The sequence below is a fragment of the Panthera uncia genome (assembly GCF_023721935.1).
Source record: "Panthera uncia isolate 11264 chromosome D3 unlocalized genomic scaffold, Puncia_PCG_1.0 HiC_scaffold_8, whole genome shotgun sequence".
Taxonomy (NCBI): domain Eukaryota; kingdom Metazoa; phylum Chordata; class Mammalia; order Carnivora; family Felidae; genus Panthera; species Panthera uncia.
In genome coordinates, this window is record NW_026057586.1 from 53,372,912 (window position 1) to 53,398,713 (window position 25,802).

The following is a 25,802-nucleotide window of genomic DNA, read 5'->3' on the forward strand; positions in this document are numbered from 1 at the left end:
GTCTCCTCAGGTGCCCAAACCCACAGTACAGTGTCCGTCTCTCTTGAAATGTGGCCCAGGGATGATGCTACCAAGGTGGTGGCAATTTCACATGCAGGTGGTAACCTGGATCTATGCCTAGAACTCTCAGCTCTGCTTCTTCTCGGAAAGAGAAGTGGGTCCAAAGAACTAAAAGAAGTTTCGGAGCTGGAAGCCAGGAACAATGTCCAGATGGTGAAGACAGTCTTACTTGGGGAAAAGTCCCCAGAGCTCCACGAGACATTGTGGAGGGATGTCATGGGAGGATGAAAGATGGAGTGGAAAGCAGATGGCCGGAGCCTAAGACCCAAGACCAAGCTGGGCTCTATATTCTGAGGCTCACAACCATGGGGAACCCTTGATTTATTGGTAAAATGTTGGTGAAAATCAATTCTAAATTTTTCCTGAGACCATTGGGAGGATCAAATGAGATATACTGAAAACACTTGATAAAGTGTTATTTAAGATTTTTACCTGGATTTTACCTGAAAAGTAGGCTTGGAAGAAAATTAAAATGTTACTCGTTATCAGGATAGATGATCAAATTACGTTTCTTCTTCCTTGGTTTATTTGGGTAACAGATCCATTTGAAAGAATGCTAGCCAGGTAATGTGATTATTGCAGAGAATCCTGCTCTAATTCTCAAAGGACTCATTACTGTTGGTCTTAGAGTCTCTCCCCTCCTCTTCACTGAGCTAGAACAAACAGGGATTCCCCAGACGCACTGCCAGAAATATGCTCATGTTCAGAGTGGATGACAATACTAGGTGCCCCTGCATAGATATTTTTAACATGCTAATGTATACCTGCCAGACTGAGCTCCCAGTCTCCAGGTGGGCTGGTGATGCTATGGAGGGTTGAGAAGGAACAGGGAGAGAACCACAGATTCAGACGCACAGGAAGGGTGGAGTCTGAGCGAGCCCAGGCATAGCCAAAGGGCGACAGGTGGGTATTAGATGACAATTCAACTCAACAACTACGGGCCAAAGCCACTCTGGGAAGCTACCGATCAAGGCATCTGAGGCACGGAGGGATTGTTTAAAGGTAAGTTAGCATTCATTCAGTACCTCTCGGGGCTGACCCTATGCCCAGTGCTTTTCCAACATTACTTCAGATAGCATTTGATGCGAGGACAGAGAAAACAGAAGTATATGTAAGAAGGCTACAACTACCTTGAGAAATGTTTGAACACAGTGCTTCAGGAATTCTTAGGAGGAAGAACTAATGGTTAACAAGGAGAGGTTCAATTTGAGAGTAAGATCAAAAAGAGCGAAGAGTTTTTTCCTACTCTCCTCTCCCATTAGATTGTAAGTTCTATTATACTAGGAATCCTGGCTCCTAATGTATCCCAATGCTTAGCACATAATAGGTGGCCACAAACAATAATAAGGGTGATAATAGCTAACACGTATGGAGCGCTTAGCGTGTGCTGGGCACTGTTTGAAGTCTTCTGCATGTGTTACATTATTGATTCTTCACAACTACTTTTGAGGTAGGAAATATTATCATCCCTGTATAACTAATGAGGAAATTGAGTCACAGAAAGCTTAGGTGATTTTCCCACAGTAGCACATCTAGAAGTGACAGAGCTGTGACTTCGAAGCCAGGTAATCTCACCTCAGAGCCTGCACTCTTCAGCAACATGCTGCATTAACTGAATGAATAAATGAAGCAGAGACGGCTTTCTTGGGGGGGGGTAGGGTGGGGAACAGTGTAAACAAAGACCTTGAGGTACCATTGCTGCTGTCCATCAAATACACCCAGCTTTTCGTTTTCGGGGCACACAGTAGGACTGCACTTCTCTGTCTCTCTGAAACAGGTGTGGTCATCTGGCTGGCTTTAGCAATGAAACGTGAGCAAAAATGATGTGTATCAATTCCAGGAAAGAGTGCTTCATTACGTCCTTTCTCTTTTTCTGATTTGGTGACCATCGAAGCACCTACTGAGATGTACTCTCTGTCTTTCTGGACATCTGAGTGACTGAAATGAGCAGAGCCCCCTGACAATTCACAATGGACGTATATTGGGAGCAAGAAAGAAACTTTTGAGATTTGAGGATTATCGCCAGAGCATAACCTAGCCTAGCCTAACTGGTACATACATTGGTACCAGAAATGGGGTACCCCTGTAGTAGCAACAACCAGAACACCCCAAAATATGTGAGGATAGCTTCAGAAATTGGTAGCAAGCAGGTGAGTAACTATGGGAGGCTGGGAAACATACCGATCTAGGTTATGCAGTGGTGAATCATTTGGTAAACTCTTGTCTGCAACAACCTGGGAGGTAGATGATGTAATAAATGAACTCATAACTCTAGGGGAGGTAGGTACAAAACAGAATGTCAATAGCATGTGTTGGTTGCTGTCGGCAGTCATGATGCAGTTTGAAATAAGCTCAGAAAAGAATTGGTTAGATTGTAAGCAGCAACGGAAGGGGATAAGGGGAGGCTAGAGATGCGAGGAGTTGAAGGATTGGAAGAAGCAACTGATTTCAACCCAATTTGTAGAAGGTAAACCCGAGGAGGGCTTTGAGTGATACAAACTACCACTTGTGACAAGGTTCAAATCAAGGATGTGGCTACCTCACCTTATGGTTCAAATCTTTGAGTGGAGTCAGAGCGTTGGGAACGAATATGCAATTAGGTAAATACTTTGATTAGACAAAATGATTCAGAGGAAAGCACTAATACATTTTTAGGCTGAGAGTATCTTAGAGGCATGGGGGTGGGAAGGCAAACAAAGAGAGCAAAAATGATCGTTGTATCTAGAAGGGTTCTGCGAGTGTGATGATTGTTACACGGAAGTCACCCAAATCCACAGATAAGAAGCTGACTACAGTCTTGAGAGAGCTGTACTGCACTTAAAAGATGTAGTGACAAGGGGAGTTCTAAAATGTCTCTTGGGCTCTAAGGAGCACATGTTCCCAGCCGTGTACTTTGAATATGATCAGGCGGAATAATAGAAAAGGAAGACTCTCCCAGAGCAGGGAGCTGGGAAACATCGAGAGCAAAGTACAAGGAAGTTGCTTCCAGGAAGCAGAATTGTAGCCTAATCAAGAAACCTTGCCTTCCCCAGAGTAAGGAGCCTGAACATCCACCCCAGTGGGATTGTAGAATCGCTAAGGACCAGTGACTACTGTTGTCTCCCGTCTTCTTCTTTTTGAATGGGAGTCTTACTGGGGATGTTTTGTTCTTATTCCAGCATTACAAGTGGCATGTAGGGGGCAGGTCATTTTCAATTAGAGGCTGCAGGTCTCCAAGTGTGGAGGAGCCATATCTGAACGAGTTGTAGATATTACAGTGTATCATTCTCTGTTCTGCAGACAATCATTCATCATCCACAGATCATAAACTTTAAAGTTTAATATAGGACCAGAATTTGGGTTTTCTGCCTCTGGTGGTGGTAATGGGGCACAAATACATTTTGCCTCCAGGAGGGAGAGAGAGAGAGAGAGCGCCAAATATTTGGTCTCAGAAGGATAGACTTCAGTACTTCAGTAATCATTAGTGCTGCTTGTCATACTGTTTTGTATGGTCATCTTAACATGTGCCCATTGAGGACTAAGTACAGGGACACAATGGAATTCAGAGGTGATGTTTCGGTGACCTGGTAGGAAGTCTATAGGAGTTATTGCCGGGAGAGGCTGGTGCCTGTAAGAGAGATGGGTCGTTGTGGTCATTCAAATGAGGAGGGAAGCCTTAAAGCCTAAGAGGTGAGAGTTTGAGCTGCAATGTTTCAAGACAGAATTTAGGAAAATGGTAATTCGGGTGACAGAAATGGAAGAGTCAGGAAGAGCAGTGACGTACTCAAGGAGAAGTGAATTATTTGGGTGCCTAGAAATCTCATCTTCTTGCATATGCTTCATGTAAAAATCCAAGATGAATATACATGATAAGAACATCGTGCTGGTCTTCGGCTTAGACTTAACTTAGACTCCACAGGCTGGGAAAATCTCACACAGACATTCTGTCCGTTCCACCCGAGTCGGCAGAATTACCAAAGCTCTCAGAGAAGGACAGTTCAGGTTGTTTTAAAAGGTGCCTGGAAACATTTGTCTTCAAATTCCCCACTTGGTTTATTCCATGATTAATAACTTTGCCATTAGAAGTTTCCCCTTGCAGCTAACTTAAGTTCCTTGGGCTGTAGTTTTGATGTCGTTTCCTCTTATTTATATACAGGAATGTCAGTGGTTTTCCTGTCCCATATGCATTCTCTGTAAAGATGGATTTATTTAGGACTCACACCCAACCTGCTTCCAAAAAGGATTAGAGGCGCCTCCTAATATGTCTGCCTAGGCTTCCTTTAAAGCAGCTTTTCTCTTTCCTTCATAAGTGTGCTGCTCTCAGAGACGAACCAGGAGGATTTCTTTAACGATATAAAACAAAAGCCAAACTAATAACACGGACTATGCTGACACAATAGTAACCTGCAATGAAAAAAAAAAAAAAAAAGAAAGAAAGAAAACGCTCTCCTCATGTCAAGTAGATTTTTATGACCAGAAAAAATTCTGGACAAAATGATAAACTTGAATACCTTTGGCCTCTGAATTTTTAGTTTATTTCTTCTCTGTAGTGCCTTCTTCCACCATTCTTAGATTCTAGGGCACAACTATATACTCTAGAGTATCTTTTAGGGTATATTTATGTCTCTAAAAAATATGTATTTATATAAATATATTTATAAACACATCTATATATAAATATATATTTATAAACAAATGCATGTGTGTGTCTATATATATATATACATATATGTGTGTGTGTGTGTGTATGTGTGTGTGTGTATATATTTTCCACTTGACTATGGAAAACCAGAAATTAGTAAAGAATTTAATAAATGTGTTGAAACCAAGGTATAAATGTCTCCCACAGGGACTTCAATATTAAAGGTCCTGAATAAATGAGTGAGTGATTACATGAATACCCTTTCTGATTATAATTAGGGTGTTCTCTGTTACCTGGTTGTCTGCGCTTTAACGGGGAATGTAGATATTAAATTGAAGGCACGGTAGCCAGCAGACAGGCAGGATAAAAGATTTTAAATATCTCGGTAAACACAAGTCTTCCTGGCATGCCAGTGGGTAGCACTGCTGATCGGTACTGCAGGAGGGGACTAGGGAATCTTCATTTCCAGAACCCTTTTCTGGGGTCTTCCCCTGCTCATGTTTCTCCAGTCTTTGGTGCCTTGCCTGGTCATGAGAAGACAGCTCAGGTGACATACTGTATAGCCACAGAAAAGATATAGGTACAGGGTTTGTTATTACACTAGTCCTGACGGACCTGGACCCAGGCTCCTAAAAGCCTATTGCTTCTCCCTTGAACTTCAGGCATGAGCCAACGCCTCCTTATCTCTGACCCAATGGTCATTTGGCCCTTCTTTCCTTTACCTCAAGGCAAGCCTGAGTCAACATGTTCTCTCTCTAAAATGTATCTGAATTTCCTTTCATTCCTTTACCTCCCTCAAAGATATGCAAGCAGTTCTTTCCTCTTTGGGGTCATGGTCATTGTAGGGACAGTCTAATCTATGCAAGTGTCCTTCCAAAACAGGCTTTTCTTTTTTTTTTTAATTTTTAATTTTTACATTTTATTTATTTTTGAGAGAGAGAGAGAGAGAGAGAGAGAGAGAGAGAGAGACAGGGACAAGTGGGGGAGGGGTAGAGAGAGAGGGAGACAGAATCCGAAGCAGGCTCCAGACTCTGAGCTGTCAGCACAGAGCCTGATGCGGGGCTCGAACCCACGAACCGTGAGATCATGACCTGAGCCGAAGACAGTTGCTTAACCGACTGAGCCACCCAGGCGCCCCAAAACAGGCTTTTCTAAAGAGCAATTATATCCCAAGAGACCAGGATGTGGTACAGATACAGGGCTCAACACACGCCCATCTCATTTGGAGGAAAGCATTCATGCCTCAAAGAGGGACTGATTTTTCTTAACCTTGGCCTGGTGATCTGGGCTGACTATAATGGGCAATTTCTTGTACCAGTTACTGTTTGTTTTGTTTTTCTATGAGCCTTATTTCTAGCAAGGGGTTGAAGGGTATTCGGATAATTTCTCTAGGGGCAGGTGAATGAGTTTTAGCTTTAACCTTTTCCCTTGTCTTATTGTGGAAGGTGGGTGGGTAAAGGAGTTGGGAGGATGGAATGTAATAGAGGAAAGTACTGTGGTCAGGAAAGGATTGGGAAACTATCTTGAGTTTATATCACTGAATCATATTCACAATATTGTAGGGTCAGTTGGGTTCTGTTCTCTCTTCTATCGTAAAGATTGTCTGTCGTTATATGTGGAGTTATACTGGTGGTCAGGCAGGAGAGAAATGTCAAAGCATGTGGGAAAAACAGACAACAGAGGAAAACAGAGACATTTCATACCACTTAGGAAAGAGATGGGATGATATATATGGCTAGGTTCTTAAACACGGCTCACATCCTTAGAAAAAAAATGCTCTCATGTTCATATGCCCCAGGTCCCCCTTTTCTGGGGAGAGAAGGCACCTGGGGAACCGCAGGTGGGCAGGAGGGGCTTGTGGAATTCGAGGAACACTGTGTCCAGAGAGAAAAACGGGAGCAAGAAGTTTATTCAAAGATAATCAAAAACAGAGACTCTAGCAAAAAGCTAGTTTTGGGTTCCTGATATAACACTGATACATTTTAAACTTCCAGAATTACAGTTGTAGGAGAACGCCTCATCTAACTCTTCTCAAATTATTTTGTTTACCAATGCTGATCTTTTTGTCTTTAAACTGTGAACTCCCAGTTCTTCCCTGCCTCATCCTTACAATTATATACAATAGTGGGGAAAGATCTCTCAGAGACTGTGGGTGAGAGACAGCACTTCTTGGCATCACTAGTCAATGAGAAGTGAGTGCTAGAGAACTGTGTTGAGAAGGGTTCTGAAGCCCAATCTGTGTTCAGCAGGAAGGGTACTGGGATCCATTAATGCTGGAATCGGGTAATGCTGTCTGCCATGGGCCTGGGGGTTCAGGAAGGGTGGGGAGTGGTGATGAGAGTTATCTAAGCGGTACCATCCATGCTAAGAGCCCAAGCCTCTCATTTAATTTGGGTGTGTGTGTGCCAGGCTCGGAGACATTAAACCAGTTGCCAAAGCCACACAGCTACTTAGTGTTTCACCAATATACATAAAAAAGAAGTTCAGGATCAGGAAAAGAATGCAGATTAAGAGGATTAGCCATTCTGAACACACAAAACTACTGCCTTCAAGACATTGAGGAGTGAACATGAACCTGCTTGAAGCCTTTTGTTAGACATTTTATCAAAAGTGCTAGGAGCTCTACCTGCTTACCCACAAAATCAAACGTGCACAGAAGTCTGGGGCCCTCCTTGTCGATTTCAGAGGCCTTTGAAAGTGTGTAATGTTAGAGATTATTTCCTCCAGGAGAAAAGTTTTCTCAGTTCTTGGATGAAGAGATAAAGAAGTATGAAGAAATTTTAACGTGTTATTTGCCTAGGATTAATGGACAGTTGAATTTAAATAGAGAATCTTTTAAATAGCAGCTTTTAAGAAAGTTCTTTCTATAAAATATCAGGGGCGGGGGGAAAGTCCAAGATGGGATTTGGCCATGATTTTTTAACTAGGGCTGTAGTCTCAATGCTAAAATAAATAGCAAGTTATAACAAATCCAACTAAGAGAGTTAAATTCATTAGAGCCAAGCTGTGGTGACACGCTTTGAGGGAATTCTGGCCCCCAAACTTCTCCTCGACTTGCCTGAGAATTTACTGTTCAGCATCCAGAAATTATTATTTGAAAATAGTAATATTCTTGGATAATAATCCATTTCAAGTTCATTGTTGGGTAATAACAAAAGAAGGGAAAGCTAGTGGTGGGGTGAAGGGATTTATTACTGGCTGTGGAAGGAGACAAGAGAGTGAAAGAAATAATGATCCTCAGTGAGTAGCTACAGGAATTTTGCAGCCCCAAGACGGAGTTCACTGTCTGAAGCCTGCTTATGACTCTAGAGTGTTCCACTGACCTTAGGACACAATAACACGGAGTGGGTGATGAAAACAACCCTCGTAAATAAACCCTCAAGATGCCTTTAAAAAATACAAAAGAGAGAAACAATGTAAGAAAGTAGGGAAGTGCTTTCTCTCCAACATTTCTGACAGAAGATAGGAGTTGAAAACCTCCAACAAAATGTTGCCCTAATCTCACTTGGCTAATTTTAGTTATCTTGGTTCATGGCTATGATTCATCCCTAAAGCTGTGAATTGCTGAGGAGGAAGGAGGAAAAAAAGTGACTTAAATGTCAAAGAAGTAAGAACAAAAATATAGTCTTCTTTTTTGGGGAACTAGAATTCCAGGATATGGGGATCTTTTTTTTTCTCATGAGGGACCAAATGCTTCGAACTTCTAGAGAAATAATGGTCTTGAGTCAAAACATCATTAAGGAATGGAAGACGGCATTGATTATAAGTCATGTCATGTTGGAATTTTTGCCTCCATAGTGCATTTCCTTTGTCTTCTTGTGTACCTCCGATACCATTAAACTAGCACTCACTAGGAATCATCTGGAGTTATGTATGACGGAAGCCTAATACGTAGACTGTAATGAGGAATGGAATCCCTAAACCAGGTGAGGGAGGAATGAATGGAGACAAACGGAACCACGAGAAGTAAGCCTGGGCAATGGAATAGTAGGAAAGGGAAGAAAGGCACGTTTGAATGATGGTCAGATGTTGTCTTGCTTGCTAAAGAATAGAGATGGTTTGGTGAAATTCCATCTTGAGTTTCTGAGTTTTCATCTTGAGTAGAAAAAAGTTTCTCAATTCTTCAGGGGTCCCCATAGTAAATTGGTTACCATGTTGCATTTCCATAGGTTTGGAGGAAGAGAATAGTCACCAACTCAGCTCGGTGACTGATTTCACTGTCCCAAGTAGCTGACCTCCACCAACAGCTTAGCCACCCTCCGTGTTTGTCTTGTTCTTAAAACTCTTCAACACTGCCGCTCTTAAAACTTCCGAGAAGTCAAGGAAGTATATGAGGGTTGTAAAAATAGGGCCCTGGGCTTGAGAGGAAGATGATATTATGTAGGAAGCAAGATGAACAAGGAAGAATTCCAATGACTTCAGAGTGGATCGCCCACAGCCCTTGAAGCTGGGAGAAGAGTAGACCAGGGCACATGTGTGAGAGGTGATTTCTGCACCTACCCCCCAGTCCTCAGCCTCCTCAGAGCACTCTCCTAGCCTTTCTTACGCTCTGCTCCTTTCAGTTCTCCTCATACCTGGTTATTACAGCGGCAATCGCTGTATCTCATTACCTGCGACCTAAAGTGTCATTCAGCCAATGTGACACATGCATCCTGATAGATAAACTAAGCGGGTACTAAGGTTCTGGAAGGGACTCTGTAGGTTGCAGAGTCCCACCGCTTGGTATACATTTGAGGCAACTGAGCTCTTGAAGGTCTAAGTGACTTTCTTGCGCAAAACATTCCCTCTTTTGCTTCTTCTGGAAGATGTTAATTAGCACCTTGGCTCTAGTGGAGAGATATTTTAAAGTCCATAGAAGATATTTGCCAGAAGTTATCCTTGGCCACCCTCATTTTAAACCACCTTGGCAGACTGCCTTTATTACAAATCCAGTATTGTTTTTTTGTTTTTTTTTTTTCCTGACTGGGTACATTTAATTTTCTGAGCCTCCACGAGGTGTGCCAAAGTACAACAAAAACCTGTTTCTATTTTTCATTTCCATGATCAGCTTTTACCTTGTGTGGCAGTGTTATGGGTTGAATTACTTTCTCTCTCTCTCTCTCTCTGTGTGTGTGTGTGTGTGTATATATATATATATATATATATATATATATATATATCAAAGTCCTAACTCCCAGTACCTGTGAACATGACCTTACTTGGAAATAGGGGTCTTGCAGATTTAATCAAGTGAAGAGGAGGTCATTAGCGAGGGTTCTAATCCAACGTGAGTGGTGCGATGAGAAGACGGCTGTGTGAAGACGCACATGAGATAGGCAGAGATTCAAGTGCTCCAGCTGGAAGCCAAAGAATGCCAAGGATTGGCGGCCCACAACCAGAAGCTGAGAGGAGGCAAGGAAGGATTGTTCTCAACAAGTTTCTCAAGGAGCATGGTCTCAAGGAGCGTCGCAAGGTCTCACCGAGACCTGGATTTCCGACTTCTGGCATCCAGAACTGTGACATTACCAGTTTTTGTTGTTTCAAGCCACTTTGTTATGGCAGCCCGAGGAAACTGATACTTGCAATAATAAAGGCAAAGAGGAAGGGCAACTGGAGGCTGAAGGAAAGAAAAAAGCTTTCTTTCTTGGGTTGGTTTACTAATGTCATTGGTATTAAGTAAAAGTGTTTTTCAGTTTATTTTGAGAGAGAGAGATAGATAAAGAGAGAGAGAGAGAGAGAGAGAATATGAATGGGGCAGGGGTGGAGACAGGGAGAGACGGAATCCCAAGCAGGCCCTGCGCTGTCAGCAGAGAGCCCGACGTGGGGCTCAAACTCATGAATCGTGAGATCATGACCTGAGCCAAGATCAAGAGTTGGCCACTTAACCAATGAGCCACCCAGGCACACTGGTATTAATTTTTTATTGAGGTGATCTGGAGAGGTTCCACATGACCCCTTGAAAAAAATTTGTGAGGGGACTCTGTCCACTGTTTTAAGCTATAGCTTACTTTGCTATTTAAGTAAGTTTCCATCATAGAATAGTCAGCTGTGTTTCAGTGTTTTAGCTTAATAGTCTAGTTTGTTTTCCTTAGCCTGATGGCTTTGGTCTTTTTCTATTTTATTTATTTTGTGTTTTAATATTTTATTTTGTAGCATAATATAAATTCATGAATAGTAGTATGTATTTCCTCAATACATGGGGAAAAAGGCACTTAAAAATACAAATCATCCACAAAATATTTTTCAAATGATGATCCAAGCATTGATACATTCAAAGGCTCCGATTTACTCTCCATAGATAATATCAAAAATTAAATCAGGCTTTGCTTAAAATAATTTCAGTAGTTTCTTTTGCAGTGCTATTCTCTATTTACAAATAGCACAAATAGAGGTAAAGACTACTTATAATCATATTTTTCAAAACCAAAAACCATTTTTTTAACATTTAATTTTAAGTAATCTCTACACCCAATGTGAGCTTGAACTTGTAATCCCAAGATCAAGAGCCACATGCTTCACCGACTGAGCCAGACAGGTGTCCCCCCAAATCCATTTTTAAGGTCTTACAAATTATATGCATTTAGCATCCAAATTTAAAAACCTATATCAAGAACCTTCACATATCATCCAAATTTTAAGCATAGCCACTTTCTATAAGCTTCTCCAAGATCATCTGCTCTATTGTATTACTCAGTTATCTGAAAAATTCAAAGGTGTCATAGGAAAGAGTTGTCCTGCAGATTTAGTGGTTAAGAAAACACCCAAGAGTTGAGATACATAGATCTTTTCATTGACCAGAAATCTTAATTCATTTCAGAAGCCATTCTGGATTGTTTCAAACTCTTCATCTTGGGGCTTGTGGTTCAGTTTATGATCTATGCAGCATATACATGGGTGCCCATGTCTTTGAAGGCACTGGGATACACAAGTCAGAACCCATGTCAAAATCACTAGGCCATTCAGTGCATCACACTGCTCCATCTGTAGGGTGTCTCTTGCCCCAGTTACTCTGGGGGGTCCCACGATCGGATTCTAGGTGACAATACAAGGAGCTGGACTACCAGAAGTGTAGTGTTGGAAACACTTACTTGAGTGTGGTGAGTTCTGTAAGGGATGGCTGAGTAGCCTTGAGATAGCTTTCTCTTCGCGCAGCAACTTTGGGAGAAGGCTTGGGACTTGTGTCAGAGTCACCACTGTCTTCATCTCCCATGGCCTTGATGTAGCTGCCGCTCCGCATTCTTCGGCACGGAATTTCGTCGTCTTTACCTCTAGGGGTGTACCCTGTCCATTCATCCTGTGGAACCTATTCAGATATAAAACAGAGAATTCATTTTTAATAAAATCCCACACTTTTCTTTCCTTTATTGATTTTTTGGTAGGACCCCGAACGTGGGTGACAGAGATAAATTATCTAAAACTTCAGACATTTACTTTTCACGAATGGTGTCTTACTAGAGTTGGTTTGAAAATATTTGAATACGTGCCATTCCACGTCTCAATCTTTAAAACATCCTGTGTATTAGGAAAAACTAAAACCATGGCCTCTGATTTACTTCTCATTTTTCTCATGCCAGTAAGAATAAGAATTCCAAGAAATAATGCCAATAAGAACGCTGTTGAAAAGGGAAAGAGTTTTATTTGAGATTTTCAATTATTTGTTTTCATTTGTCACTTAAAATTTAAGAAACTTTCACTTTTATCTCCGCCGTCCTCACACTGTCCGTCTCCACTGTCTTGTATCCAGTCTCTCTGCTTCCTAAACCAGTTGCATTGACTTTCCAAAAACCTATTCCTCCAGAACGCCTCTTAACTTGGATTCAGCCTCCATAGATCTACTGAAAGCAGTCTTTAAAGGTTTCCAGTGATCTCCTCATGAAAGCCAGTGACATTTTCTTAATTTAAATTATCCTTGGCCTCTGACTACACACACACACACACGCACGCACGCGTGAGCACCCCCAACCCTGAAGAGATTCTGTACTTACCTGGTAAAGCTACTTATCTGAATTGTTCTTTTCCTCTTGCTTTGCTGCATCCTACCCTAAGTCCCCCTTTGGGGGTACCACACAAGAGTATGTTCTCAGCACACTGCTCCTTTTTCTTTCTACAGTCATTGCCTTTGAATTCAGCAGAGCACTACACTATGTTACAGAAGGCTTCTTTATGACTTTGTCTTCAGTTCCACTTAGATTTTCCATTTCCACACGGACTCAAACTAGGATCTCATTACTCCTCCACTTAGTAAAAGAAATGCACAATGACCACTCTTCTCATCCATTAAGAAGCAATAATCAGCCTTCGGTGTGTGGAACGGTACACAGGGCTTAACGAAAAGACACCAAAGAAGAAGGAGGCTGGTTTTTGCCCTTAACGTATTTATAACAGCGATGAGAAGACAGAGCATAAACGCATTTGGGAATAGTTCCAAATCAACACACCAGCAAGTTTAAGGTATGGTGCCATAAATGGAATATGCACCAAAGAGAGACTGCAGGTAGGAGTTATCAGTAATGGTGACGGGGAAGGAGTAGCCAGGAAGGACTGGCCAAGTCTCAATGAGAAGGCAAACAGGCATTTAAGATTTTGATGCTATTTACGGATTATTCATCAATAATGCAGTGTTTCATTATTAACATTTAACTATGCTATGCAACTTGCTTAGAGGGTCTTATTTTAACAGCATAACAACTCTGTGCAAGTTTTCTTCTGTATTTCTCAGATGAGAAACAGGAAGTCAGAGAGCTTAAGGAATTTGCCAAAGAACACACAGCACTGGCATTTAAAGCATTTTGGTTTGACTCCCAAGATCAGAATTTTCTTAACCTAAATTTTGTGATTAGTAATATATCAATTTTACATCTGAAGGGTTCGTAAAATTGTCCACGATGACACATACACATATTAGACACAGGTTTCTAAATGTTGTCTAAGTTCTAGCAAGTGAAAATACATGTTCCATTAAAAAAAGCACTATACTCTGCTCCTTAAATTATGACTTTATTTGCATAATTTGAAAGCTTATGTCTAGAAACATCAGACTGAAGAGATGCTGCTACTTATGGACCTGAAACAGTGGTTTGTGAGTTCTAATTTGGAAAACTACCAGTGAAGTTAGGCTAAGCTTCATTATGCAGTTTGTTTATTTTAACAGATTTTTAAGTGGCACTTCCTATGTGCAGGCACTGTTCTAAGTGCTTTGTAAATGTTCTCTCATTTGATCCACACAGCTGAAGGGTACTATTATTATTATCCCCAGTTTACAAATGAGGAAACTGAAGTTATGTAACAGGACCAAAGTCTCAGCTACAAAGGGGCAGAATTCCGACCTGGCAGCTCGTGAGGACTTGCTCTTGACCACTATTTAATGCTGTCTGTCTTTCTGGGCCATGATGTGTGGCATCTACGGAACCAAATAACTGTAGTCCCATGACACCTTCGTAATCCATTGCATCTGATTCATTTGCCATTTATTAATCATGGTAGTAACAATGTGGAGTTTTTGCTTTAGCTAAATAGCATCAAAATCACCATAGCAACAAGGAAGATTTCTCAGTGAAATTATAAACGTTTGGAACAGTCTTGTTTTCCTTCAATTGGCAGGTGACTCATTGTAAAGGTATGATCATGTTCAGAACCTCACTATTGGCTTAGCGATTACATTTTATAAATTAAATCGGTACAGCTTAGGGTCACAGATGATGCACACAGCGTTTGCCATTTCTCAGCACTGATGCATAGCTCCTAAATAAGCACTGGTCTCTGGAATATGTCAGAGACCAAGGACAAACTTATATCCGGTCATATCACTTACGAAACAAAACATGGCAAATTGCTGTTTAGATGTTTTTTCCAAAGTTAGTTTATGGTAGAAACTTGGACTTATATGAGAAACAGGTTGCATCTGTTGCCAAGGGAACCAACTGGAAAGTATTTAATCTGAATACCTCTCAATGAAACAGTTTGCAAATGATAGCAGCTAAGAAGTTGTATCGAATGGAATTTAAAAATTAACACGTTATTCATAGACCTAAGGGTAGCCGACAATAAGATTACCTATAAAATAATGCAGAAATCAGTTGTAGGAAAAGTGTAAAGAAACAGAAAATCAAGATCTTGGAGAAGGAAAATAATGTCACTGAAGTTGTTATGATTGAGTCAGAATTTTTATTCTGACTCTTTCTACCTCTAAAGCAGAAGAGGAGACCGTGGCATACCCCTCTGTAAGGGGCCCAAGTGGGAAATGTTACTCCCCCCCTTTTTTTAACAAGAGAAAAGCATACTCATTTTATTATTTTTTTACATGTACTTGGGAGCCTTCACAAGAGAATGAAGATCCAAAGAAGCAACTGGGGCAGGAAACTTTTATACCCTGTAGACAAGGAAATAATAAATCTGTGAAGAATTGATAAGACAAAGGGATTTGGTAAATGGTGAAGAAGTAACTAAGGAGATAAGGGTGAACCTAACAAGTTTGTGGATTTCGCTGGCGCCATGTCTGGGCTGATAAGTCTGTCTCCATGTTGCTCCCTTTTGATTGGAAAGAGAGGAAGGAGAGTCATTGGCACAGCCACCGCTGTGATCTAGTCAAAGGTTGATGTGTCTTTCTGCCTCAGTTGCACAGAAAGAAAAAATGTAGGGAAATTCAAATTTACAACTGTCTGAGAAAGCCTTCAGTATTAATGGCCTTGGCAGTTTAAAGGAATAGAAGTCTTGGTGAGGAGAGGAAGCTGGAGCAGGCAGAAAGGCAGCCTGGGCACTTGAGGACGACAGGCCAGCCGGATGGCCCGCTTGTCTGCACCAACCCTGGGGGTGGTTGGACCCAACGGATGTTAAGGAAACAGTAATAAAATCCATATTGTAGTTGTTATGAGTTAGAGTAAAGAAATTGTTTGATTTTTAATGCTTATGCTTAAGCATTAAACCCCAATAGAGAGCTTTGTTTTTGAGAAAACAAAACGAGGATTAGTGTGCATTTTTCTATTTCGAGAATAGCCAGTCTATAATTTAGACCACATGTCATAGCTCACAAGTATAGAAGACTTACTTCTGACCAAGGAATGACCATAACCAAGTGCTATCATCTTCTAATTACAGGATGAGGATGTTTTCTTAAATGAAATAGTGTATGGGCACTGAATGATGGGTCATTCTAATTGTAGCTGTTCAGTTATGGAACAGGAGAAAATTAAACATGCTCTAATGGGGCATGCTTGCATTTTCTCAGTCTCCTCCCTGCCTCTCTCTTTGTCTCTCTCCCTTCTTCCTTTATATCTATAAGTATGTTTTGCCTGTTTCTTTTCCAGCCATGGTCTGGGTGTGCCTGGAATATACAACAGTGAACAAAATAAATATTGATCTCACACTACGGAGCATACATTCTAGAAGCAGTGCAGGAAGAAACAGATAATAGCTAAGCACACACATAAATGAGCAAGATAATCTCAGGAATCATAAATGCCATCAGGAAAATAAGATGGGGTAATGTAACAAAGTGGCTGGAGGGGGACTACTTTAACTCGTTCCTTGGAGAAGCCAGTAGGAAAGCAGTAATATTCCAGAGGAGATCTGCTGACCAAAGGAGCCAGCTTAGAGGAGAGCTGGGAAGAGCTTCCAGACAAAAGGTCCAGCCAGCATGGAGTCCCTAGAGTAAGAATAAGATTGGTGTGTAATTAAAGCCTAGGAACAAAAATGACAGTGTGACTGGAGAGTACCCAGCAAGAGGAAAGTGATACAAGGAAAGGCTAGGGGTGTGGGGCCAGATCATGTAGGGTCTTGTAAGACTGTCTCAAATCTTCCTTCCAGGCTGAACTCAGAAATTCTAAAGCTCCCTCCAACTGTTCCAGATTAAATTGATCTTTTTAATGAAATCTATAGCACATATCATATGCTATATAGCATAGATTTATTGAAATCTATGCTATATAGCATATATATAGCATATATATATATATATATATATATATATATATATATATAGCATATATATAGCATACATAAGGAGTCAGCAAACTATAGCTCACAGACTAAATCCAGCTTGCCATGTGTATTTACAAATAAAGTTTTATTGGCACACAACCATACCCATTCATTACACATTGGCCGTGGCTGATGTCAAGTTACAAGGGCTGAGTTGTATGGTTGTGTTGAAGGCTATATGGCCCCAAACCTGATTCACATCTTCCTTCTGCACACTTAATGTGCATAATCACACAATGGCACTTACATACACTATTTGTTTTATGTGTTTTTGTGTCATCTCTCCAACTACTAGGTAAGGCAACTGAAATGAGGTAAGCAGTATTGCTGGAGGGTCAGAGGTGTGAGCTCTACATGTAGACTACCCAAGTTTGAGTTCCTGCTGTGTCAGTAACTAGGTACAGGCCTCAATTTTCTTGTCTGTTTCCTACCCATAGAGTTATGCCTGGATTAAATGAAGTAATGTGCCCAAGAGCATAGGGAGTGTTCAGCAAAGGTATTTTTGGGGAGCTCTGGACTATTGTTAGCACACACACACTCCCTCCCCACCCCTCCAAGGGATGACATTGGCTTTCCAAGAAGACTCTGATGCCTGCTTCCAATTTTCTTTCTCAAGGGAGGAGCAGGAATAATTGAAATATATTAAGCGAAAACATAAAGTCCTAATATACTGTCTACTCCCATCAATTTTAAGTGAGAGTTCCCATCAGGAAGTACTCCCAGCTCTCTGTCCTGGGGTCTCATCTCTATTCTGCAGGATTGAGAGGGAAGCCTGCAGCCTTTAGGCCACCGGAAGTTTACCTGGCTTCCCAGTGATTGAATCCTAAATGCCTCTTTTTGGCTTACAAAGCAGAAATTTTAGAGAGGAAAAAAAAAACGGCCAACCAAACAAACAAAAGAAACACCTCCCTAGGAACTATTTTTGTATTCAAAGTTTTGTTTTGTTTTAAAACTTTGACCCCAAACCTGTGCCTTCCAGATGTATGAGGGCTGTCAAGGCCAAGAGGTGGGGGTGAGGGGGCCTCTGGGCTGCATGAAGGTTCTGCTCTGTGCAGTGCTGAGTCACAGAGGTGGTGGTGGGGGGGTTGAAAGGGAAAAGGGGGGGAACACTTATTACTGTTTACCTCGCTATTTCTAGGGCTTAGTACATTGCCAGAAAGACCAGAGGTTTCTGGGTAAACGTGACACTAAATGAATGAATGAATTCCAACAACAGCTTTGTTTTCACTCACTGTGTGTGATCTTGGATAAGTCACTTCACTTCTTTGATTCAGATTTTCCATCTCTAAAATGGGGGTGATAATAGAGGTGTAATGAATAGAAATAATGTGTGTGAATATAGTTTGTGGACTTCAAAACATCATAAAAATCTGAGAAAAAGGTTAGAAAGCTGTCTCTTTATGGCTACTTTTAAAGTACGGCCAGCCATAAATATATTGGGGATTAAAAAGCAGCGGTATTTTAGCTGAGGATCTTCGGCTCATTAAAGTAGATAGATGTTCTACGGGGCACCTGGGTGTCTCAGTCAGTTGGGCATCCAACTTTGGCTTAGGTCATGACCTCACTGTCCATGGGTTCGAGCCCCATGTCAGGCTCTGTGCTGATAGCTCAGAGCCTGGAGCTTACTTCAGAGTCTGTGTCTCCCTCTCTCTCTGCCCCTTTCCTGCTCATGCTCTGTCTCTCTCTGTCTCAAAAATAAATAAACATTAAAAAAAATTTTTTTTAAATGTAGATGTTCTAGTATAAGAATATACTATATATATATATATATATATATATATATACTACATACTATATACTATATACTTTATAATATAATATACATATTATCCTATGTAAAAATATAAAAGTTTCATACACAAAAATGTATTTATCTCTCTTTTAGGATCTTTAAAAGTAGACTGTCTTCTGGTGCTGCCATTTCCCCTCTCCTTTAGGTTTCCCCAAACTCACTTAAAAGAGAATCACACTTGTTCTGGGAGATCTGTGAGGAAAAGCTGTGATGAACTAGGGGTCCTTAAAAAGTCTTTCCCATGAGGAACCTTGAAAAGTTATATGACCCAAGATAATACCTTCCGTTCTGAATGTCTCAAACATTTTGCTGATTTTGGGGGCTCGTATCCCCACTTGGTTAATGAAGTTTCCATTTTGAAAAGACAAAGTACACTTAGTTCCTTCAGCTTTCCTCTAATATCCAAATGCCACATTGTCCTGAATCTAAGATATCATTGCAAAACCCTCGGTGTTTTTTTGTGCCACTAAGAAAGAAAGAAATGCCACCAACTAAACTCTGACTCTCCCTAGATGATATGATTCATTCCAGTATCAAAGATGCCAAAGCATGAAAAATTTATCTTAGAATCAAATGCCTTTTAAAGAGTATGTGCAAAAATAAAAAGACATGGATGTATTCTGGGATACTGGTTATAGAACTTAATGTTCATATTTAATAGTGACCAAATTGATGATAATAATTAGCATTCATCTGTGCCATGCTTTTGCAAACAAACAGAAGCTCACATGTCTCGTGATCCTTCCAACTACCTTGAAGGATAAGAAGAAGTATTATAATCTTAGCTTGTCAAAAAAAGAAATTGAAGTCCAGAGAGGTTAGTAGTTAGTACAGGTTGATACTATACCCAAGATGGGGTCTACTGTCACAGTCCAGGGATTTACCACCCTCACCTCCCCCCGCCCCCCCGCCCCCCCCCCGTCCCCCCCCCCCCACCGCTTCTCTCCATATTCAGATCAGATCTTGGCTGTCTTTTGAATAACAATTGTTATTTTATGGCAATCTAAAGAATACATATTTCAGATAAGAAAAAAAACCCTCCATATAGTTTTAAGTTCTGTCCAGAGGAAAAAAAGTTAATAAAACAAATGAAAGACTACAAGCCTTTAAGTATAATTTATGAGAAATACTATTTCAGACAAGAGAAGGCTTACTTTTAAAAGGCTCTTCCAAAGGACCTGTGGTTTCGGTCCCCCACTTTTGCTGGGCTGCAGTCAGTACAGTGTAACTACATGTAGATAGAGTCAGACATTTTGTGCCAGTGATGGTCTGAGAGATGGTGGCTGGAAGATGAAGCCATGTGTGGGTGACTCCTGGAGAGCGGATTATCTCAAGATGGAAGGTTGGATGGTGAGGTTTGGAGGAATGAAAATGTGTGAGATTTTGGGAAATCTGAGAGCCACAAAAGGAATGCAGACCCTTAGAAAGCTGGGACAGCTGGAATGGAACATATGTCCTGAAATATACCAGGGTAGGCCAGTGCAATTCTGTGAGCAGGTCGGGATGGCAGACATTTGGGAGGAAAACCCAAGAATCTAAGGCTGAGGTGGGACTGAAATCAAAGTTCTATTTCGTCAGGAACCAAGGAAGCTAGGAGAAATAAGTTAGGCATTTTATTGGTGGGATAGAAATAAGGACAATATGGCAAGTTGGAGCAGTGGTTAAAATGGTGGAGATCGATAATCGGTTGATATTCGCAAGGCTACCCCTGCATCTGTCGATCCCTTCAGCAACTGAGTATTTCTATTAGAGGAACCAGGTAAATGAGGGCGCTGAGCTATGGCTGAGGGGGTCAACCTACTTGGTCTTACCTGAGCTCATGAAGAAGGATAAATATGGGGAGGAAAAACTGTATTTATGAAAGGAGAGCTAGGGATTTGATATATATGGAGTAATCTGACATTTGTGGAATAATCGCAGAGGGCTGGAAGAGATACCTTACTTAAGTGCTTCCAGCAGTCCTGTGAAACAGGCATTACTATGTCCATTTTACTGCCACAAAACTTAGATTCCAAAAGCGGAAATGACTCGCTCAAGGTCATAATAACGAGTAGGAGTCTGGATTTGTCTGACGTCACAGCTTTAATATCACCCTGCCTCTGATGAATGTATGATGATTGAGTCACTGAACAAATAAACGAAAAAAAAATGGAGCTTATGCTCCCACTCAACTGTATTTTTAAAAGAAACATAAAATGTAACCATTGAAATAAGCATAAATATTATCTTGTCATTAACTTGCTAGCACCAATGAGGAGGGCTTAAAGTAATAGACACTTAAGTAGGAAGTAAAACAGCATTTGCTGTCTCGCTGTTTCATTGTGCCCTTACCAACTGCTGTTATCAGCGCTTAAACACAAATGGACAGCTTTGCGGGGAGTAGAAAACTTGAAGGACAACGACACCTTTCAAGGATGGCTTTGGGGGCCTGGATGCACCCCAGTGATAAGGAGGCTTCACCCTGGATTTCAAGTGCCTGCCTACAACTTGTTACAGAAATGGCGTGAATGTATCGGCCTTCTAAGCACTTTTAGTGAGCTCTCAGATTCCCTACTCACTCGGGTCCTCTGCATCTTCTTTACAGCTGGGAGAACTGCTTTTCTGCTCCACACAGCTTTCAACTTGACAAATGCGACTTGGCATAAATGTCCCTGTAGCCTTTTAAGCTTGCTCTTCTCATAGCAAAAAGCAGAAAAAAAGAGCAAGAATAGGAAAATTACAATTATGCGATGTGCAGATCCCAAGGCCTGACTGGTGTTTTCCAATCAGATTTCTCTGGCAACCGCCCTTTCTAACTCCCCATGAAACCCAAAGCGGGTGTAAACCTTCATTTGCTTCAGATTGCTTAAAAATTACCTTTTAAGGACAAGAGTAAATACCTACCTCTTTTTAAATAAGGCTTATTAGACCCTTTGCTACATCACCCTCCAAATAAAAATTATTAAACACCCTCAAATAGAACTTTGTAAACAGTACTAGGCCATGGTGATTCGCTCACTGTGCCCCTATGGAATTATCCTCACCCACCAACGTTTACAGGAATCTACAGGGTACTTAGCACAATAGTAGGTGCCGGGTAAATACACCAAAAGCATTTTATAAAACACAGCCTCTGGTCTCAACGGGATTTACAAATTTTAAGTGGATTGGGCAAATCTGGGGGATAAGTGAAGGAAAGGGAAAAACAGCTTTAGAGCAAGTCAAGCTGAGTAGAGTATTTCAGTACGTTTGAATTGCCTACTGGGTTTGTGCTTTGTTCTTAAAAATCTTCTTCCCCCGGTGGTGAAACTGTTCCTTAGGAGTTGAACGTACATGTGTGTGAAGTGCATGGATGCCATTGAGAAAAGGCATTGTGGGAGAAATGTGAGGGGTGAGGTCCGTGACCCCTCAAAGGAGAGGAGGGATCCTAGCGACCGGTGGAAAATGTTACTGAGGTGATAGCTGACATCAGAGGGGCTGCTATCTACGATTCCACATCAAGAAGTAGTAGCTAAAATACCACATTCTGATGTAATTTCAGGACAGGGGAGGAAAATTAATTTTCTTCCTCGTCCCCCCTGTATTTTGATGGTGGTGGACATCTGTGGGTTTTGCTGCCCTGGTTCTACTTCTGGTTCTTGTAGTTACAACCCCATGATTCTGCTCTGGAGAACCCTTCCTCCCCAGAAGGAACTGCACTTGAGGATTGGCTAAGCCAATTAGCATATCACGTTCCCTGCTTGGCTTGAGGCTGAGAGCGTGATCTAAGCCTATTCGGTGAGCAAGCGTCTCGACCATTGCTTGGAATGCTGGGTGAGCAAGCGTCTCGGCCATTGCTTGGAATGCTGGGTGAGCAAGCGTCTCAACCATTGCTTGGAATGCTGGGTCAAAGATATTTCCTCTCTCATTCAGTACATCCACAGTGAAGTAGCTAGCCTCAGGGCCTGCTAGTGGCCATTGTATAATCCCAACACGCAAATATTACCTCATGCAATACAAAACCCTCTGTTGGTATTAATCCCATTGCAAAGATGAGAAAATTGAGACTCGGTGCTATTAAATAACTTACACTAAGTTTTACAGCTGGTAAGTCACACTAGAATGGGAGGGCAGGTTTGTTTCAAATTTCTATGTTCTTTTCATCATATCATTTTGCTGTCCATAAGTTTCAAAACAGCAATTTTCCGTTCAACATAAAACTCAAGCATTAAGTTACTGGGGGCTATAACGCTGTAACATTTTGAAAACCGTAACAAGTAGAGAGGGGTAGATGCTTGAAAGAACCAAAAGACTTGAAAAAATCATGTCCACAGAACACCTGTCATCCAGCAGTTATAGTTGGCTACTAGTTTTTGTGAAATAAAAGCAAGAAAACAAGCATCCTAAAAGAGAGCAAGATTAAAAACAGCAGAGGTTTATGTCTATAGTAAGTATCTCACATTTATTTCCGTTGACTTATAGGAGATGAGCTAGTTTGGAGCCCTTTCTTATCTTTTAATGCAACTGCTCATTTCTCACATGTCTTTCAGGCATATTGGAGGCATATCTGATGGTTTGCAATGGCTAGATGAGCCATCATATTTTCCCATTAGTGGTGTAGTCATACGTGATGACGTCTGTCCACTACATCCCCTATGGTTGTAGCTATAATTCCAAAACTTGAATTCCCTGAGGCAAATTAGAATTCTGTGCCTGGTGCTCAAAAGCAGAGATGTGGGTAGAAGGTTGGTGATCTTCCTCTTGAGGTAGATAGAAGCCCAAATGTAGTTCATCAGAACTGAACTTCAGTGTTGGGTAAAATCTTCTATGTGTCTCAGAAGTTCTGAGCCCCCACTGCTTGTCAATGTTTATGACTATGGATCTTTTTTCCTTAGAACTTCAAGTCTGATAATCTTGGAACAGCTAGTTTGCAGTCCACAGAATATCAAGTCAATCATCTCCAGTATTAATACTTAATTCAAAATTACAAATTTTTGCAGTAGATTTCAGCAAATATTTTCCTTTAGTTTACCATTAAGTCTGGGATACTAAGTTTTCTCAAATGAGCTCATAGATTATTACCCTTGTGAACCATTAACTTAGCTGTTTGGTGTATAGTAGAAAAAAAAAAACAATAGATTTGAGAAGAGAAAAAGTTCAAAATATCCTTCTTTTAAAAAAATCACTGTCATCTGATTACTAGTGCACCTCGGTGCTGTTCGGTCTTTGTATTCCAAATTACATTCATGACACCTAAAACTATACTGTATTCAGGGGCACCTGGGTGGTTCAGTGGGTTAAGCGTCTGACTCTTGATCTCGGCTCAGGTCATGATCTCACCGTTCATGGGTTCAAGCCCTGCCTCTGGCTCTGCGCTGATAGCGTGGAGCCTGCTTGGGATTCTCCTCTTCCTGTCTCTCTGCCCTTCCCCTGTTCATGCTCTCTCTCTCTCTCTCTCTCAAAATAAATAAATAAACTTAAAAAAAAAGTATACTGTATTCAAATGGACCAAAATAGAATCTTTCCTTCATGAACACCATTCATTCTAATTCAATGACATATCCTCTTTCAAATTATGTGAATGTAGTTGTTGACATCTAGAGAGACTGGAATAATATTTGGGGTGTCTTTAGGCACATGTGTAATACAACATTCCATTTAATAATCTCATATGGGGAAATTGCCTTTTGGAGATTTGTACTTTTAAGGCTGTACTTCAACCCACTTCCTCTAGGCAACATGATACGGAACTAACAGAACTTGCCATACGAGCATGCACGTAGATGAGTATCACACATTCAGTAGCTATCTGAACCAGTACTTCTAAACTAGCTCAGGCTCCATCGAAAGGAAATGTCCCAACGGGAGTATTCATTGTAGAGTTTGAGGTGAGGTTTCTTAGACCAAACTTTATTATGGTATTACCTTCTTCGACTTGGTGGTTAAGCTGGAGTTAAAGGTGTCATTTCTTTTGTGACTTTTTCAAATACTTTAAAGCCATTGTTCATTTATCCAGTGCACACTTATTGAGCCTATTACTGTGACGTAGGCACTGCTTTAGGTACTGGGGGTACCGCAATGTAGAATGGGGAGGGAGGAAGACAGGCATGAATACAGTGAATAAAATGTACGTTAGATAGTGAGCTTTGGCATAGAGGAAAGGAAAGCAGGAGAGGGGAGCAGAGTGTGCATGTGGAGGAGGGATAGTTGTGCCATTTGCCACGCTGCAGAGCATGGCCCCCGGAGGCCTCCCTGAGAAGGTGACCTTGAGTAAGGGTTGAACGGGGAGGAAGTCAGCTTGCAGATCTGTAGGGTGAGTACGTGGAGCAGAAAGAAGAGTGAGAAGGTCCCGCTGGGGAGGTCTGCCTGCCATGCTGCCTTGAGGAGGCTGGTGGGGAAGTGGAGTGAGAGGAGATAGCAGGTGAGAACAAGAGGGGTGATGGGTGGGCATGGGGTCCAGATCACTGGGCTTCACAGGCCATGGTAAGCACTGTGGCATTTACTCCTTGAGATGGTAAGAGATTGGAGGTTCTGATGAGAGATACCAGAAGTCCTGGTTTAAAAGGATCACTTGGTGGGGCACCCGGCTGACTCAGTTGGTAGAGCATGGGACTCTTGATCTCTGGATCATGAGTTCAAGCTCCACACTGGGTGTGGAACCTACTTAAAAAAATAAATAAATAAAGGGATCATTCGACTTGCTGAGTTGAGGTTGCTAGAGGGGATAAGGTAGACTCCAGGGAAGAATCTGGAGGCTCATGCACTAAACCAGATGAGAGTTGAAGGTGAAAAACAGTGGTAGCCGAGGAGGTGAGGAGAAGGTAGAGCCCAGAGGCTTCTCAATGATGATTTGGACGTGGAAATTGAGAGAAACAGGAGAGTCAAAACAATGCCAGGATTTTTGGCCGAATCAGCTGGAAAAATTGAATTCCCATTAGCTGTGATGAGAAAAATCCAAGGGAGGTGCGGACTTGGGTGACAAAGATTAGGAGCTTACTGTGGGACATATTCTGTGTGAGATGCCCATGAGACCTCCAAGTAGAGAGGTTGAATAGGGCCCTGGATATGCAAGTCTGGGAGTTCAGGCCATCTGGGCCGCAAAAACAAACGTGGGCACTCACATGGTATTGAAAGCTCAGATAATGACTGAGTGACCTAAGAAATTAGTGTTGGTAGTAGAGAAAAGTGGTCCAAGAGCTGTGCCCGTCTGGCATGGACCCAACCACAGGAGATGGGGAGCTAAGGAGGAATAGGCAAGGGAGTATGACAAAGATCGGCGAGGTATGTTGTCCTGGAAGCCGAGTGAGGAATTTTTCAAGGAGGAAGAAGTAATGAGCTGTCACGGTGAGTTTTGCCTGGCCTAAATCTCATAGGAACACTAAATCAGCAACATTCATTGTACCCCTTAGTCATAGT

The 25,802-nt window shown here is 41.5% G+C and overlaps 1 protein-coding gene across 5 annotated transcripts in view; it reads right to left on the minus strand.

Moving 5' to 3' along the window:
• The window catches only part of DLGAP1 (DLG associated protein 1), a 933,957-nt gene that overhangs the window by 250,471 nt on the left and 657,684 nt on the right, over nucleotides 1-25,802 (minus strand). For 3 of the 5 annotated variants that reach the window (XM_049619698.1, XM_049619699.1, XM_049619697.1), the window contains one exon: nucleotides 11,749-11,963. In XM_049619698.1, the coding sequence (XP_049475655.1) occupies nucleotides 11,749-11,963 (215 nt within the window). Of the gene's footprint in view, nucleotides 1-11,748; nucleotides 11,964-20,986; nucleotides 21,101-25,802 lie in introns of all 5 variants that reach the window. The other 2 variants (XM_049619701.1, XM_049619700.1) reach the window with 1 other exon arrangement.